This window comes from Octopus sinensis, linkage group LG30 (assembly GCF_006345805.1).
Source record: "Octopus sinensis linkage group LG30, ASM634580v1, whole genome shotgun sequence".
Taxonomy (NCBI): domain Eukaryota; kingdom Metazoa; phylum Mollusca; class Cephalopoda; order Octopoda; family Octopodidae; genus Octopus; species Octopus sinensis.
Window position 1 is genome coordinate 15,076,542 of NC_043026.1, and position 12,682 is coordinate 15,089,223.

Consider the following 12,682-nt stretch of genomic DNA (forward strand, 5'->3'; position numbering starts at 1 on the left):
AGGAACCAGCACTGACGTTTCTGTATTTTCCTGGATATTATATCTCTCTCCTCTCTCGCTCTCTCTCTCTCTGATATACACACACACACCTATATATATATATATATATATATATATATACATAGTACATACACATGTATCGTGAGAGGGAGACAATAACAGAGAGCTGGCCTTTCTTAAATAGAACCCAAATTTTGGCAATTTAGTGAAGAACAGGATTCTGTTTCAGCATGAACATAGTAATTATCTCTTTAATTACTTCAAATTAGGTGTAATCATTTGATTTCTGTGTTTAATTTCAGTCTTCATATATGGGATTAATATTTATACTTGGAAAGGCATGATTACCCTCTCATTGCATTCATTATCTCAACTTGAATTTTTCATACAAGTTTTGTAGTCTCTGCTCTACAGGTTACATAATCCACTGCATTCAGATATATTCATCAACACACACACACACACACAGATATATATATATATATACATATATATACATATATATATATATATATATAATATATATATACATATATATACATATATCCCGTGCCGGTGGCACGTAAAAAGCACCATCCGTCCATGGCCGTTCACCAGCTCTGTCTGGCACCTGTGCGGGTGGCACGTAAAAAGCACCCACTACACTCACGGAGTGGTTGGCGTTAGGAAGGGCATCCAGCCGTAGAAACACTGCCAGATCAGACTGGGCCTGATGCAGCCTTCTGGCTTCACAGACCCCAGTTGAACCGTCCAACCCATGCTAGCATGGAAAGCGGACGCTAAATGACGATGATGATGATGATGATGATGATATATATACATATATACACTCATATATACATGATGGACTTCTTTCTGTTTCTGTCTACCGAAGCCACTCACAAAGCTTTGGTTATAGTAGATGACACTTGCTTAAGGTGCCACACAGTGGGACTGAACCTGGAACCATGTAGTTGGGAAGCAAGCCTCTTATCACAAAGACACTCCTGTTGTTATTTGGATTTGATTTTCACTTCCTCCCTCTTAAGATCTAAAAATCCATTTTGAAATAATTCCAGTTGTTTCCAACTGAGAAAGCATTCATTTACATTTACTCAACAACTCAAGTGTTTTGTTTACACATTGGTCCCCACAATGCAAGTATTCACATCCCCACCACAAAAAAGCCACTCTCATCACCATCATCATCTTATTCATTAGTTTCAGCAGTCATTTATTAAAAATATAATTATTTATTTCGCATGGCTCAGTGGTTAGAGCGTCGAGCTTATGATCGTGAGGTTGTGAGCTCGACTCCCTGACCAGGCTGCGTGTTGTGTTCTTGAGCAAGTCACTTTATTTCACGTTGCTCCAGTTCACTCAGCTGTAGAAATGAGTTGCGACGTCACTGGTGCCAAGCTGTATCGAACCCTTTGCCTTTCCCTTGGATAACACTGGTGGCGTGGAGAGGGGAGGCCGGTATGCATGGGCGACCGCTGGTCTTCCATAAACAACCTTTCCCGGACTTGTGCCTCGGAGGGTAACTTTCTAGGTGCAATCCCATGGTCTGTGTCGTGACCGAAGGGGGTCTCAAATATTCTTTCAACTAATTGGACTTTTTTTTATTTCCTTTTCTTGTCCACGGAATAAAAAAGGGAAGCAGGAAAGATGTGTGTCTTTTCTATCAGAATGCTTATCATTTAATGTTTTAAGGTTTGCAGTATAAACTTTGTGACCCTGCTGGGTCACCACCAACAGCATCAGTTTGGTCCCCATGCCATCCATCCTCTGCAAAAATCATGCTCACATTGCATCACAACACCAAGGCAGAACTTTCTCACCCCTAACGAGCCCCTAATAAGCCATGACACATAGGAGAATAGAACCCCCCCCCCCCCCGATTATTGTATTGAAATGGCTCCTGGGTGAATATCTGCAACAAATTTCAGTGAAACCCTATACACCCGGATATAACAGTGCAAACAATAACTCTTTCCTCGAATGGGTTCTGGTGCCCTCAGAATTACTGTAGAGTGAAATATCATTAAATGTCGTTTCCAAGTGGTTTTTATTAACCCTTTCGTTACCAACCCGGCTGAAACCGGCTCTGGCTCTGTAGTACAAATGTCTTGCTTTCATAAATTTTGAATAAAAATCTTCCAACAAACCTTAGTCACAATTTATGTTCCTAACACTAGCTTAATGATAACCAAGTTATTTTACTAAATTCTTTGTTACGTCTAAAATAATTGAAAGAAACGCAGAGCATCTCAACAGAAATATGGTAACGAAAGGGTTAAGTTAACCATGGACTCGGGTAGTTCCAGCTGAAACTTATCCAAGTATATAAGTACGCATACATTAATACATGGAGGCGCAATGGCCCAGTGGTTAGGGCAGCGGACTCGCGGTCGTAGGATCACGGTTTCGATTCCCATACCGGGCGTTGTGAGTGTTTATTGAGCAAAAACACCTTAAAGCTCCACGAGGCTCCGGCAGGGATGGTGGTGATCCCTGCTGTACTCTTTCACCACTATTTTTCTCACTCTCTCTTCTATTGGCCTGCTCGCTTAGCCAGCGGGGTGGCGTCATTCGAAGGCTGCAACAATGCGAATGCATTGTGACCAGCGATGTGTAACAACATCTGATGGTCTGGTCGGTCACGTGATCACATTAATACATACATGCACACACACACACACACACACACTACAATCAGCCTAGATTGTTGTGTATTGTTGGTCTTCAAATTCAACAATCCTCAATGTTTATTACACACATTTGATTTGTGTATTGTTTTTGTTTTCCTGTACACAACTTCATTCTTTCCTTTGTCTCTCTCTCTCTCTCTCTCTCTCTCTCTCTCTTCAAATAATCACTCTGAAATCATTTGATCCTTGTTGTTCTTTTGATTTCGTTTCCCCTCCCTCCCTCTCAACATCTAACAATCTGCTTTTGTGTCACAATGGCTAAGCTGCCTTTAGACAAAAATAAATATAATTGAAACCTCTTTGCAAACTGATAACACATTCATTTACAGATTCAGGGTCATCTCAAGGGTTTTGCTTTTAAAACCCTTAGAAACTGTGGTTTTTCTAATGAATATGCATTGTTCAGTATAAATTTCACTTTCTTCAGTCTGAATGCAAATACTTACACCACCACCAACAACAACAACAACAACAGCATTATCATCTTCATCATCATCATCATCACCATCACAATCATTGTGTTATTTTGAATTTATTAAAAATATATTTATTTATTCTATTTTTATTTCCGTTCACTGATTAAAAAGGTGAAGCAGCACCTTTGGGTGTTTTCCTTTTTCCTATCAGAATACAATCTTGGATGTTTTCATATATTCATAAGTTCAATTAGAGGTGAAATTAGCCTTAGTTAAGGGATGGCACCATACAAGGAGTTACTGGTTAAATACCTAATATGTTTAGGGAAAATGATAGGTTTGCATATAAACCATGGTTTATAATCATTCAAATGAAGACAAGAGAATGGAGATGTACCCTTTAATAAAATTTATTATAAGCAACATCAAATACATACATACACACATACAAACACACACATACACACATACATACATACTTACATACATATCTGATGATGGAGATCTGAACTCTAAACATTGTTTTCGTTCTTTCTTGATGTATTTTGTCTTATTCCTTTCTGTTGAAGAGCATAGGCTCGAAACATGAAGCAATTTTACTAGTTTTCCGAGTGTCAAACAAATACACTTGCTTGTTGATCATACGCCCGGTTTTGTCTTTTGTTTTTCTATAAAGCTATACACATATATATACATAGACAGATATATATATATAAGTGTATATAAATATATATAAATATATATATAGTTTATATATTGTTTATATATTGATTATATATGGATTATATATAGGTTATATATGGATTATATACTTATATTTTTTCATTCATACTTTAATTATTTTAAAATTATTATTTTTATATTTTAAAATATTGATTTTTTAGATTGGAAGTCCACCTGAAGATTGTCGATCAAGACAAGAAACGATTGTAGTGGCGGTTTTTTTGACTATTTATTAAAATTTTATGTATTGATTAAGTCTTTCCTTGTTTGTTTTGCAAAATAGTGGTTTTGTCTCTAATAATATTTTATATATATATATATATTATATATATATATATATTATATATATATATATATATATATATATATATATATATATATAAATAGATGGATAGACAGATTGATATATATATATATATATACTTTATTTAAAGCAGCAGAAAATTCAACAAAACCTGTTACTCTGAGTTTCACGTACCCGTTCGTCGGACAGTACACACAGATAGATAGATATATGTATATATGTATATATATCTATATAGACTGATGTTTGCTTATATATACATATAGGCACAAGTGTAGCTGTCTGATAAGAAGCCTGTGTCCCAACTACATGGTCCCAGGTTCTGTCCCACTGAGAGGCGCTTTGGACAAGTGTCTTATACTGTAGCCTTAGTCCAAGCAGATCCCCGTGAGTGGATATGGTAGACGGAAACTGAGAGAAGCTTGTATAGATACGTATATATATTCGTGTGTTTGTGGTTGTCCCGACACCATTGCTTGACAACCGATGTTGGTGTGTTTACATCCCTGTAACTTTGTGGTTCGGCAACAGTGACTGACAGAATGAGTACGAGGCTTACATTGAATCAGTCCCGTGGTTGATATGTCTGACTGAAGGTGGTGCTCCAACATGGCCACTGTCAAGTGACTAAAACAAGTAAAAGAACATATATATATATATATGTAATATTGACCTCTAGTGTAAAGGTCACGGCCATGCAGGGGCACCACAGTATCATCATATTCTCTATCTATCTATCTATCTATCTATCTATCTATCTATCTATCTGTCTGTCTGTCTATCTATCTATCTATCTATCTATCTATCTATCTGTCTATCTATCTATCTTCCTATCTTTCTTTCTATCTATTTATCTAACCCTCCATCTATATAGATATACAAACACTCTTTTATTCTTTTACTTGTTTCAGCAATGGGACTGTGGTCATGCTGGAGCAATACCTTAAAGGGCTTTAGCCGAACAATTGAACCCAGGGCTTACTCTTTGAAAGCTTATTACATATTCTGGCAGTCTTTTTTACCGAATGAAATTACAAGGATGTAAACACACCACCATCGGTTTTCAAGTTATGGTGGTGGTGGGGTAGACAGACACACCACACACCTACATGCACAAATCTCTCTCTCTCTATCTATCTATCTATCTATCTATCTATGTATCTATCTATCTATATATATATATAATATATATATATATATGTCTGATGGGCTCATTTCAGTTTCCATCTGAAGAGGTCCAATTACAAGGCCCAAGGTCAAAGGTCGAAATAGAAGTGAATTGCCCTAGGTACCATGCAGTAGGACCGAACTTGGAACCCTGTTGTTGGAAAGGAAACTTCTTACCACACAGGAACACCTCTGCCTATACATTTGTGGAGCAGACAAACATACGTATATATATATATATATATATATATATATATATATATATATATTATATATATATATACATATATATATATATATATATATATATATAGATATATGTATATATATATATATTAAATAACGATGATGATGATGATGATACATATATAATGTGTTAATTATGGCAGTTTGACTTTAATAGTCCCTCGAAGTGTGAGGCATTTATGTACGGTAAGGCTCTGATTTATAAACATAATATATATATATATCTGTAAATGTATGTTGTATGGTTAGAATGATGGGTATATATATATATATATATATATATATGAACATACATCTCTAATATAAAATCCGTTCTGTCTGTCTGTGTGTCTTCTGGGATCTCGGGCATCTTCGATCCGATTGTGCTCAAATTTGATATGAAGATACTTAATTATTTTTTACTGAAAAGAAAACATGGATTGCTTTTTATTCAAGGAAGAAAATACTATTTTCTTGCTAATAAAGGATTTACCATGTTTGTGTTCTCCCAGTCTACAGCCTTATCATTACTGGTACTTTAAACTCTTCGGTTGCATATTTGTTTTTCCTTGGAATAGAAAGTAAGTCTATCTTTCTTTCTTCTTTTGCTAGTGTCTCAAGTTTAGGTTAAATCAGTGTTTCTCAAAGGCGAGGCCAAAGGGACGGTCGGACAAGTTGTTTTGAGAAAATTTGGTTTAAATATTTGACAACTCAGTACCGTCCATATATTTATAAGTAATAATGAATAATTAATTTATTAGGTCTTTATTATATGTGCATATATATTTATTGATAGAGATAATTTTAGATCTTAATTCTTATATTTATATACATCTATATATATTCATTGATAATTTAATTAATATTCAAATATTATATAATTATTTGACTTGAAATTATATTTAATAATATGAATGGTTTTTCTTTTGTTTTTTGTAAAATATTTAGGTAATTAGATATTGACTATAACTGAGATTAGATTATTTGTGGGTTTCTTACCTTAAAAATTAATATTTATCATTATAATCGTTAAAGTTTCTAGTTTGATAATAGAGTTTTTTATAAGAAAAATTATTATTTTCTTTATTTCTTAAAAAAATATTGTTTAAATATATTTGATTCTTTATTTAAATATTATCATTATTTATTTGAATATTATCATTAACCGTAATTCGGATTATTAATTGAATTTAAATTATTGTTATTTGAATTAGGTTATGGGCATGAAACGATCGTAGTGGTTTTACTTTTTATCTTATATTAAACTTTTTAATAATTTTTGATAGTTATATATATTTAAAATTAAAAAAAAATTTTTTTTTAATTTAAGAAATTAAAAATAAAACTAAATTAAAATAATAATAAAAATAAAAATAATAAAATATATATTTATATATATATAAAATTTATAGGTATAAATTAATAATTAAAAAATATTTTTTTATTTTTTAAAATTTTAACTTAAAACTTAAATAATTTAAATTTTGAATTTTATATTTTTTATATATTTTGTATATTATATTAATTAATTTTATTTCTATGTTTTGGTTTATGTTTTTCACTGTTTGATTTGCCTAATAGTGGTTCCATCTCTAATTTAATATATATATTTATACTGTAAAATTACATTTAATCCTAATCTAATTTTTCCCTGTAAGTTTGGATTTACTCCCTAATATTATTATTATTATTATTATATATATATATATATATATAGAGAATGGTTGTATACTGTCAATCTAACAAGAACGTGACAGTAGGGTGTACACCACCGCTGTATAGCCCTAGGAGGCATCGAACGCCTCCTGATAGCTTTGACACATTTTTTCCCTGTGTCCTTATATACATATACGAGAGATTTAGAAATTCAATATTTCTTATATATATATATATATATATATACACACAGATGCGTGTATATACACATTTTAGTAAAACTGTTACACATTCTTTTTTACTTGTTTTCAGTGATCTGAATGCGGCCATGCTGGAGCACCTCGTTATGTGTATATATTCAAAAGTGGGCTCATAATTTTGTTTATAGACTTATTTCTATACATACATTCCTAAATATGTGTGTATGTATATATAAACATATGTATATATACCGTATATAAATATACATACACACAAAGAGAGTGTGTTGAGGAATGTTATAACACTGATTGTTGGTGTGTAGAATGCAATGTATGCGATGCAGGTTCGATTCCAGGGTGAACCCATTTACAATAATAATAATAAGATCAGAGTTTAATTTTTCTGGAAATATTTATTTGTCAAAATAAAAGAAAGCAAAAGATTGACGTCCAGGAATAATTCCAAAAACCATCAAAGAATTGTCTGAAACATCCAAACCAAGAACTTCAAACACTTCATTATCATCCCATCTGAGGAGTAAATATTTTGGATTATCTTCAGATATCAGGATTTCATCATCTTCAGATGTTTCCTCTTCAATATGTCGAGGTATTTCGTAAATATTGTTTCTTAAATCTGTTATATAAACACATTCACCAATTATGGTCAGACGAGGTCTTATTACATATCCCCGACCATAAAACATCCCTCCTTCTATTCCTATCCTCCTCACTAAAGACTTTTCCCTGAACCATTCCACAAGACACAAAGCTTCACAATATCCAAAATTCTCCTCCTCCTCCATCTCCCTCCTCAAAACAACAACATCACCAAAAGATGTGACTCCCACACCATCCACCCTTTCATCTCCCTCAAACCTTCCCAATCTCCCCATCTTCCCACCACACACTTCATCTTTACATTTCCCATCGTTGATATCAACCACATCCACATAATAAGAGTCAAAGGTGTCGGGGTCATCGCAATAATAGTAAAACTTGTTGTTTCTCCATATTCTTTGGTATTTCTTGTGTCTCTCTTCTTGAGTTATGTCTCTAAAATAATGACCACCACACACGAGTTGATTGTCATTGTATTTATAAATCCTGTTGTAGTATTTCTCAGTTCTGATGGTTTTTAAACGACGGAGATCCCTGTTGAAGACCGTCATTTCTCTCCCAAAGGCGACAATGAAACATTCCTCTGTCCACCGACATATGTCCAGGGGTGGTCGTTGTTGTTGTTCATGTTGAAGTATGTCCACTGTTGTTGTTGTTGTTCTGATTAATGTGACACTTTCTCGAAACATCAACACACTCACATTTTCATCTAACTTAATTAGTTTACTGTTCCGGTCCCTAATGTCCATAAAATCATAATCAACAGGTTCCTTGAATGCAGGAATGGAAAGAGGGACCATTGCTGTCCTATATGGAAGTTTCCTCACTGATATTTCATCAATTCCTGAATTATTAATCTCCGCTATGTAATTACCACATCTCACCTTTAATCTACCTTCACCAATTATTTCACCTGATTTACCTCTTCTTCTTCCTCCTCCATCTCCATCTCCTCCTCTGTATTCCAATTTATTAATTAATTCCTTACTGAATATTTCCTTGTTCGTTTCAGATGTAATGGAAGGGAAATGAAGACCAGAATCAAGATTTAATGACGACACAGATTCCAGAATGTTCACTTGGTCCCCATCAATCTTTATGCAATGACATTCAATCAATTCAATATGTACACACCAGTAAATACCCCCCACTTTTCTCCATATTACACCATAAGGGATGAGACTCGACCAAACTTGAGATGTCTGCAAATCTTCTCCATTCAGTTGAAATATTTCTTTCCTTTTAGGAACCGTGGCCATTATGTGTGATTCTTGTGCAAAACACACACCACCAACTAAACTTGCAACATTTCTGTGACATAGCAACTGGCCGTCTTCATCGAATATTTTAACATTTCCATTATTGACTTTTTCACACACAACTGTCTTTCCTTCCTCAGAAACATCAAAATCTTTTACTTGAACAGGACATTCGTCTGTTTGTAAACGAGCAACCGTGAAGCTGTCTCGATTCACCATAAACAACCCTTCAACATACAATTCATTCTCTCTCCTTCCCCTCGTGAGACTTCCGACAAACCTTGGTCCTTTACAGTCTATACTGGAGAAATATACTTCATTTTTATAAATTCTTTTATTTAAAAATATTCTCTTGTATTCCCCATTCTGGGTCAAACACAAAATGTTTCGATATCCAGAGAAACCAAAATATTTATCCCACTGACCATAAATGTACAAAAAACTGTCATCAATTGTCATCCTGTCATCAACACCCCTAAAAAAATAATCATACAGCATGTAGTGTCTGACTGAATGTAGATATTGACCATTACTTTTGAAGAAAATGATGAATCTCCAGTTGAAGACAATGATGACATTTTCAGAAGTAACTTTAATATCATGGATTCTATCAAAATAATTTCCATCTTCTTTTCTCATTCTTAATGGTTCAGGTATGTCTATTTTTTTTATTTCCTCCACACTCGAATGTATTTCATCAATATCAACAAAATACAAATGATCTCCATCTCTCCAATCACTAAAAATCAGTTGATTGTTTGATAAAGAAGCCACACATTCATAATTATTTCTCGTTTGGTAAATTACCAACGACAATGGAAATTCCACTTTTAATGTCAACAGTTGGTGTTTATTATCATCATTACGATCCCCAGTCATAATGACCAGTGTGTTTGACTGCCATCGACACATTTTAATATATCTATGAACATTCACTTTGATTGAATCCAAAACGTGACCATCCAATGTGAATATCTTAATGTTTCCATTCTCCATGTCACATCCTGCAATCAGATTATTTTCTGTAAGACCCAAAGATCTAATCTCTGCTGGTCCTTTGTCTCCCAAATGTTTAGGGACAGGAATATGTCTGGCTTTATCAGAAACTGTGAGGTCCTGTAGATGTAAAGTGGAAGACAACATTTCACTGACAGAAATGTTTCTGGAAAATACATCCACCAGGTCGATATAATAATTAAGTTGATTATTTGTAACGAGATCATTAACCAACAAATTATGATCGTTTATGGCAAACATACGGCTTCTGTCTATCAGATAAACAAACGTTTGGTCAATAGATCCACCTTGGAGATTGAGGGGACGTTTCACTTGGGACATTAAAACACTGGGGACCATTTGACGACCGCCATGACCACCACCACCTATTGTAGTGTTGTACTGAAAAACTTTTTCCTTAGTAACAATTAATAGCTTTTCTGTTTTCTTGTCTATTGATAATGATTTCACAAAAACAGGGATATTAATTGTCTTAATTACTTCAACTTGATTATAATAAATGATGGCTAAAATGTTTAAATGTGATGGTTTATCACAATAACAAACAATTTCACCTTCACCCATCTTACACATCCGTACATAAGGCTGCCTTAATGATACACTTCTCACTGTCTTTGATAGGTTTCCGATGACCCATAATTGTTTCTGTAGGGGTAATGTGACACCTATATGATTAGAATCCCATCGACATATATCTGTGGCTGTAGACGGCAGAGATAATCTGGACACAATGTCTCCTTCCTCAGAAATGTATAACAAGCAATCATGGTTGATGTCAGACACCACCAACTGTCCATTGGACAGATAACATATTTCGCCAATGACAAGTTTTTGGTCATTCTCCTTTTCTTTGAGTCGTAGATTTAGATTTCTGATTAAGGATTTTTTGTGTGTAAACAACAGCCAGACGACCGGTCTTGGTACTTATAAGATGAACCCTGTTGAGTTGAGTGTCCGGGACATAAAGAGTTCCTTGGAAAACAGCAATGTGAGGGTGAACAGGAAGGGCAGATCCCACTGCCATTTCATTTCTCCATATAGATCGTAACATCTGAGAACAGAGTGTCTCTTGAAGAGGACATAGAAATAAACATTATCAGAGTAGATGTGATGAGGGTAGCCATAGAATGGAAGGTATTTTTGAAAAAGTTCTTCACCACATGTGGAATAAAATACCATTTTATTTTCGCTTCCATCTACGACTACAAAATTAATTGGAGTTGCAGCAATGCTGACATTATGATGTCCCAGAGAAATTCTTTCTGCAATGTCAACTTTATCTTCGTTGATCAAGAGGATATGGACCTCGTGTTTGTTTCCATTTGTGGTTAGAGCTAAACACTTATTTGATACAACATGACATAGTTTAATGTAATCAGTATGGACTTTCATTAAAGGGCCTTTCATTAGCTCAGGGCATGTGATACACTGAAATTCTTTGTTTTCACGGTAAAACACCAGAAATCCTTTAGAATTCATTCTACAAAAGCAAGAAGGAATCTCAAGGAAAGTTGAATTATTTTGGTTAATTATTTCTCCAGTCTCAGTGAATAATATAGCTTTATTATTCCTGTAGAATATTAATATAGAAGATGTAGACATAGGTAGAATATTAGTCATATTGTAGCAATCCTCAATATAAATACAGTTGTTCAATGTTGGGCTCCATAGCTGAGGGTTATATGACTGCCTGGGCCAAAAGTCTTCATTTGTTCCAATGATATGAAGGGCATCAAAATAATCGGTTACAAAAATGTTTTCTTTGCCAACAGAAATATGGCGGCATTTCATGCCAATTTCTCTTGTTGTCACAGCACCTGTACCTGATATCCGATAAATAATATGTCCCTGGAGGACATAAAAATGGTTTTGGTACACAGTGATGTGGCTTGGAATGTCCAGGGAATTGGTATCCACCTCAAATAACTGCTGGCCATCCACATTGTAACAGGTAACCCTGTTAATACTGGAAAAGGATACTAAGAGTTTATTTTGTGCTCCTACAGCAATATCTGTTGGTGTTTCTTTGGTTATGAATTTGTATTTTATTCTATTCTCTTCCCAGTCAATGACGTATATGGTCCGACCAAACATTTCTACACCTATAAGCGTAGAATGTTCCAAATAAGAAACCAAGATTAATCCTAGTTGAATTCTTTTGATTTCCAAACTTAAAGGGTTGATAATAAGAATCATTTTTTTGAAGGGTAGGGTGGCCAGGACTGTGTCTTGACTGATTCTAGTAAAGTCAGTAACAGAAGATGAGCAATGAACTTCATTTCTGTTGCCGTCTCTTGTTACACAACATATTGTCATACAGTGGCGGGAATATGTTACAATACCCCCTTGTATGACAACAATATTGGATATTGGGTTGCTTAAGTCTTCACCAGATTCCTCAATC

The 12,682-nt window shown here is 34.3% G+C and overlaps 1 protein-coding gene across 1 annotated transcript; it reads right to left on the minus strand.

Moving 5' to 3' along the window:
- Positions 1-7,781: 7,781 nt before the first annotated feature.
- Positions 7,782-8,600, minus strand: LOC118768592. The gene is made up of 2 exons (XM_036515373.1): positions 8,407-8,600; positions 7,782-8,376 (listed from the first exon to the last, which is right to left on the minus strand). The coding sequence occupies exons 1-2, from the start codon at positions 8,551-8,553 to the stop codon at positions 7,795-7,797; spliced, it is 729 nt and encodes a 242-aa protein (XP_036371266.1). The 5' UTR covers positions 8,554-8,600; the 3' UTR covers positions 7,782-7,794.
- Between the last annotated feature and the right edge of the window lie 4,082 nt (positions 8,601-12,682).

Excerpts from the sequence above, each read along its gene's own strand:
- LOC118768592 (XM_036515373.1), bottom strand. The coding sequence starts at position 8,553 with ATGACGGTCTTCAACAGGGATCTCCGTCGTTTAAAAACCATCAGAACT. Across the intron at positions 8,377-8,406 it reads AAGAAGAGAGACACAAGAAA|TACTATTATTGCGATGACCC; the intron begins TACCAAAGAATA and ends AACAACAAGTTT.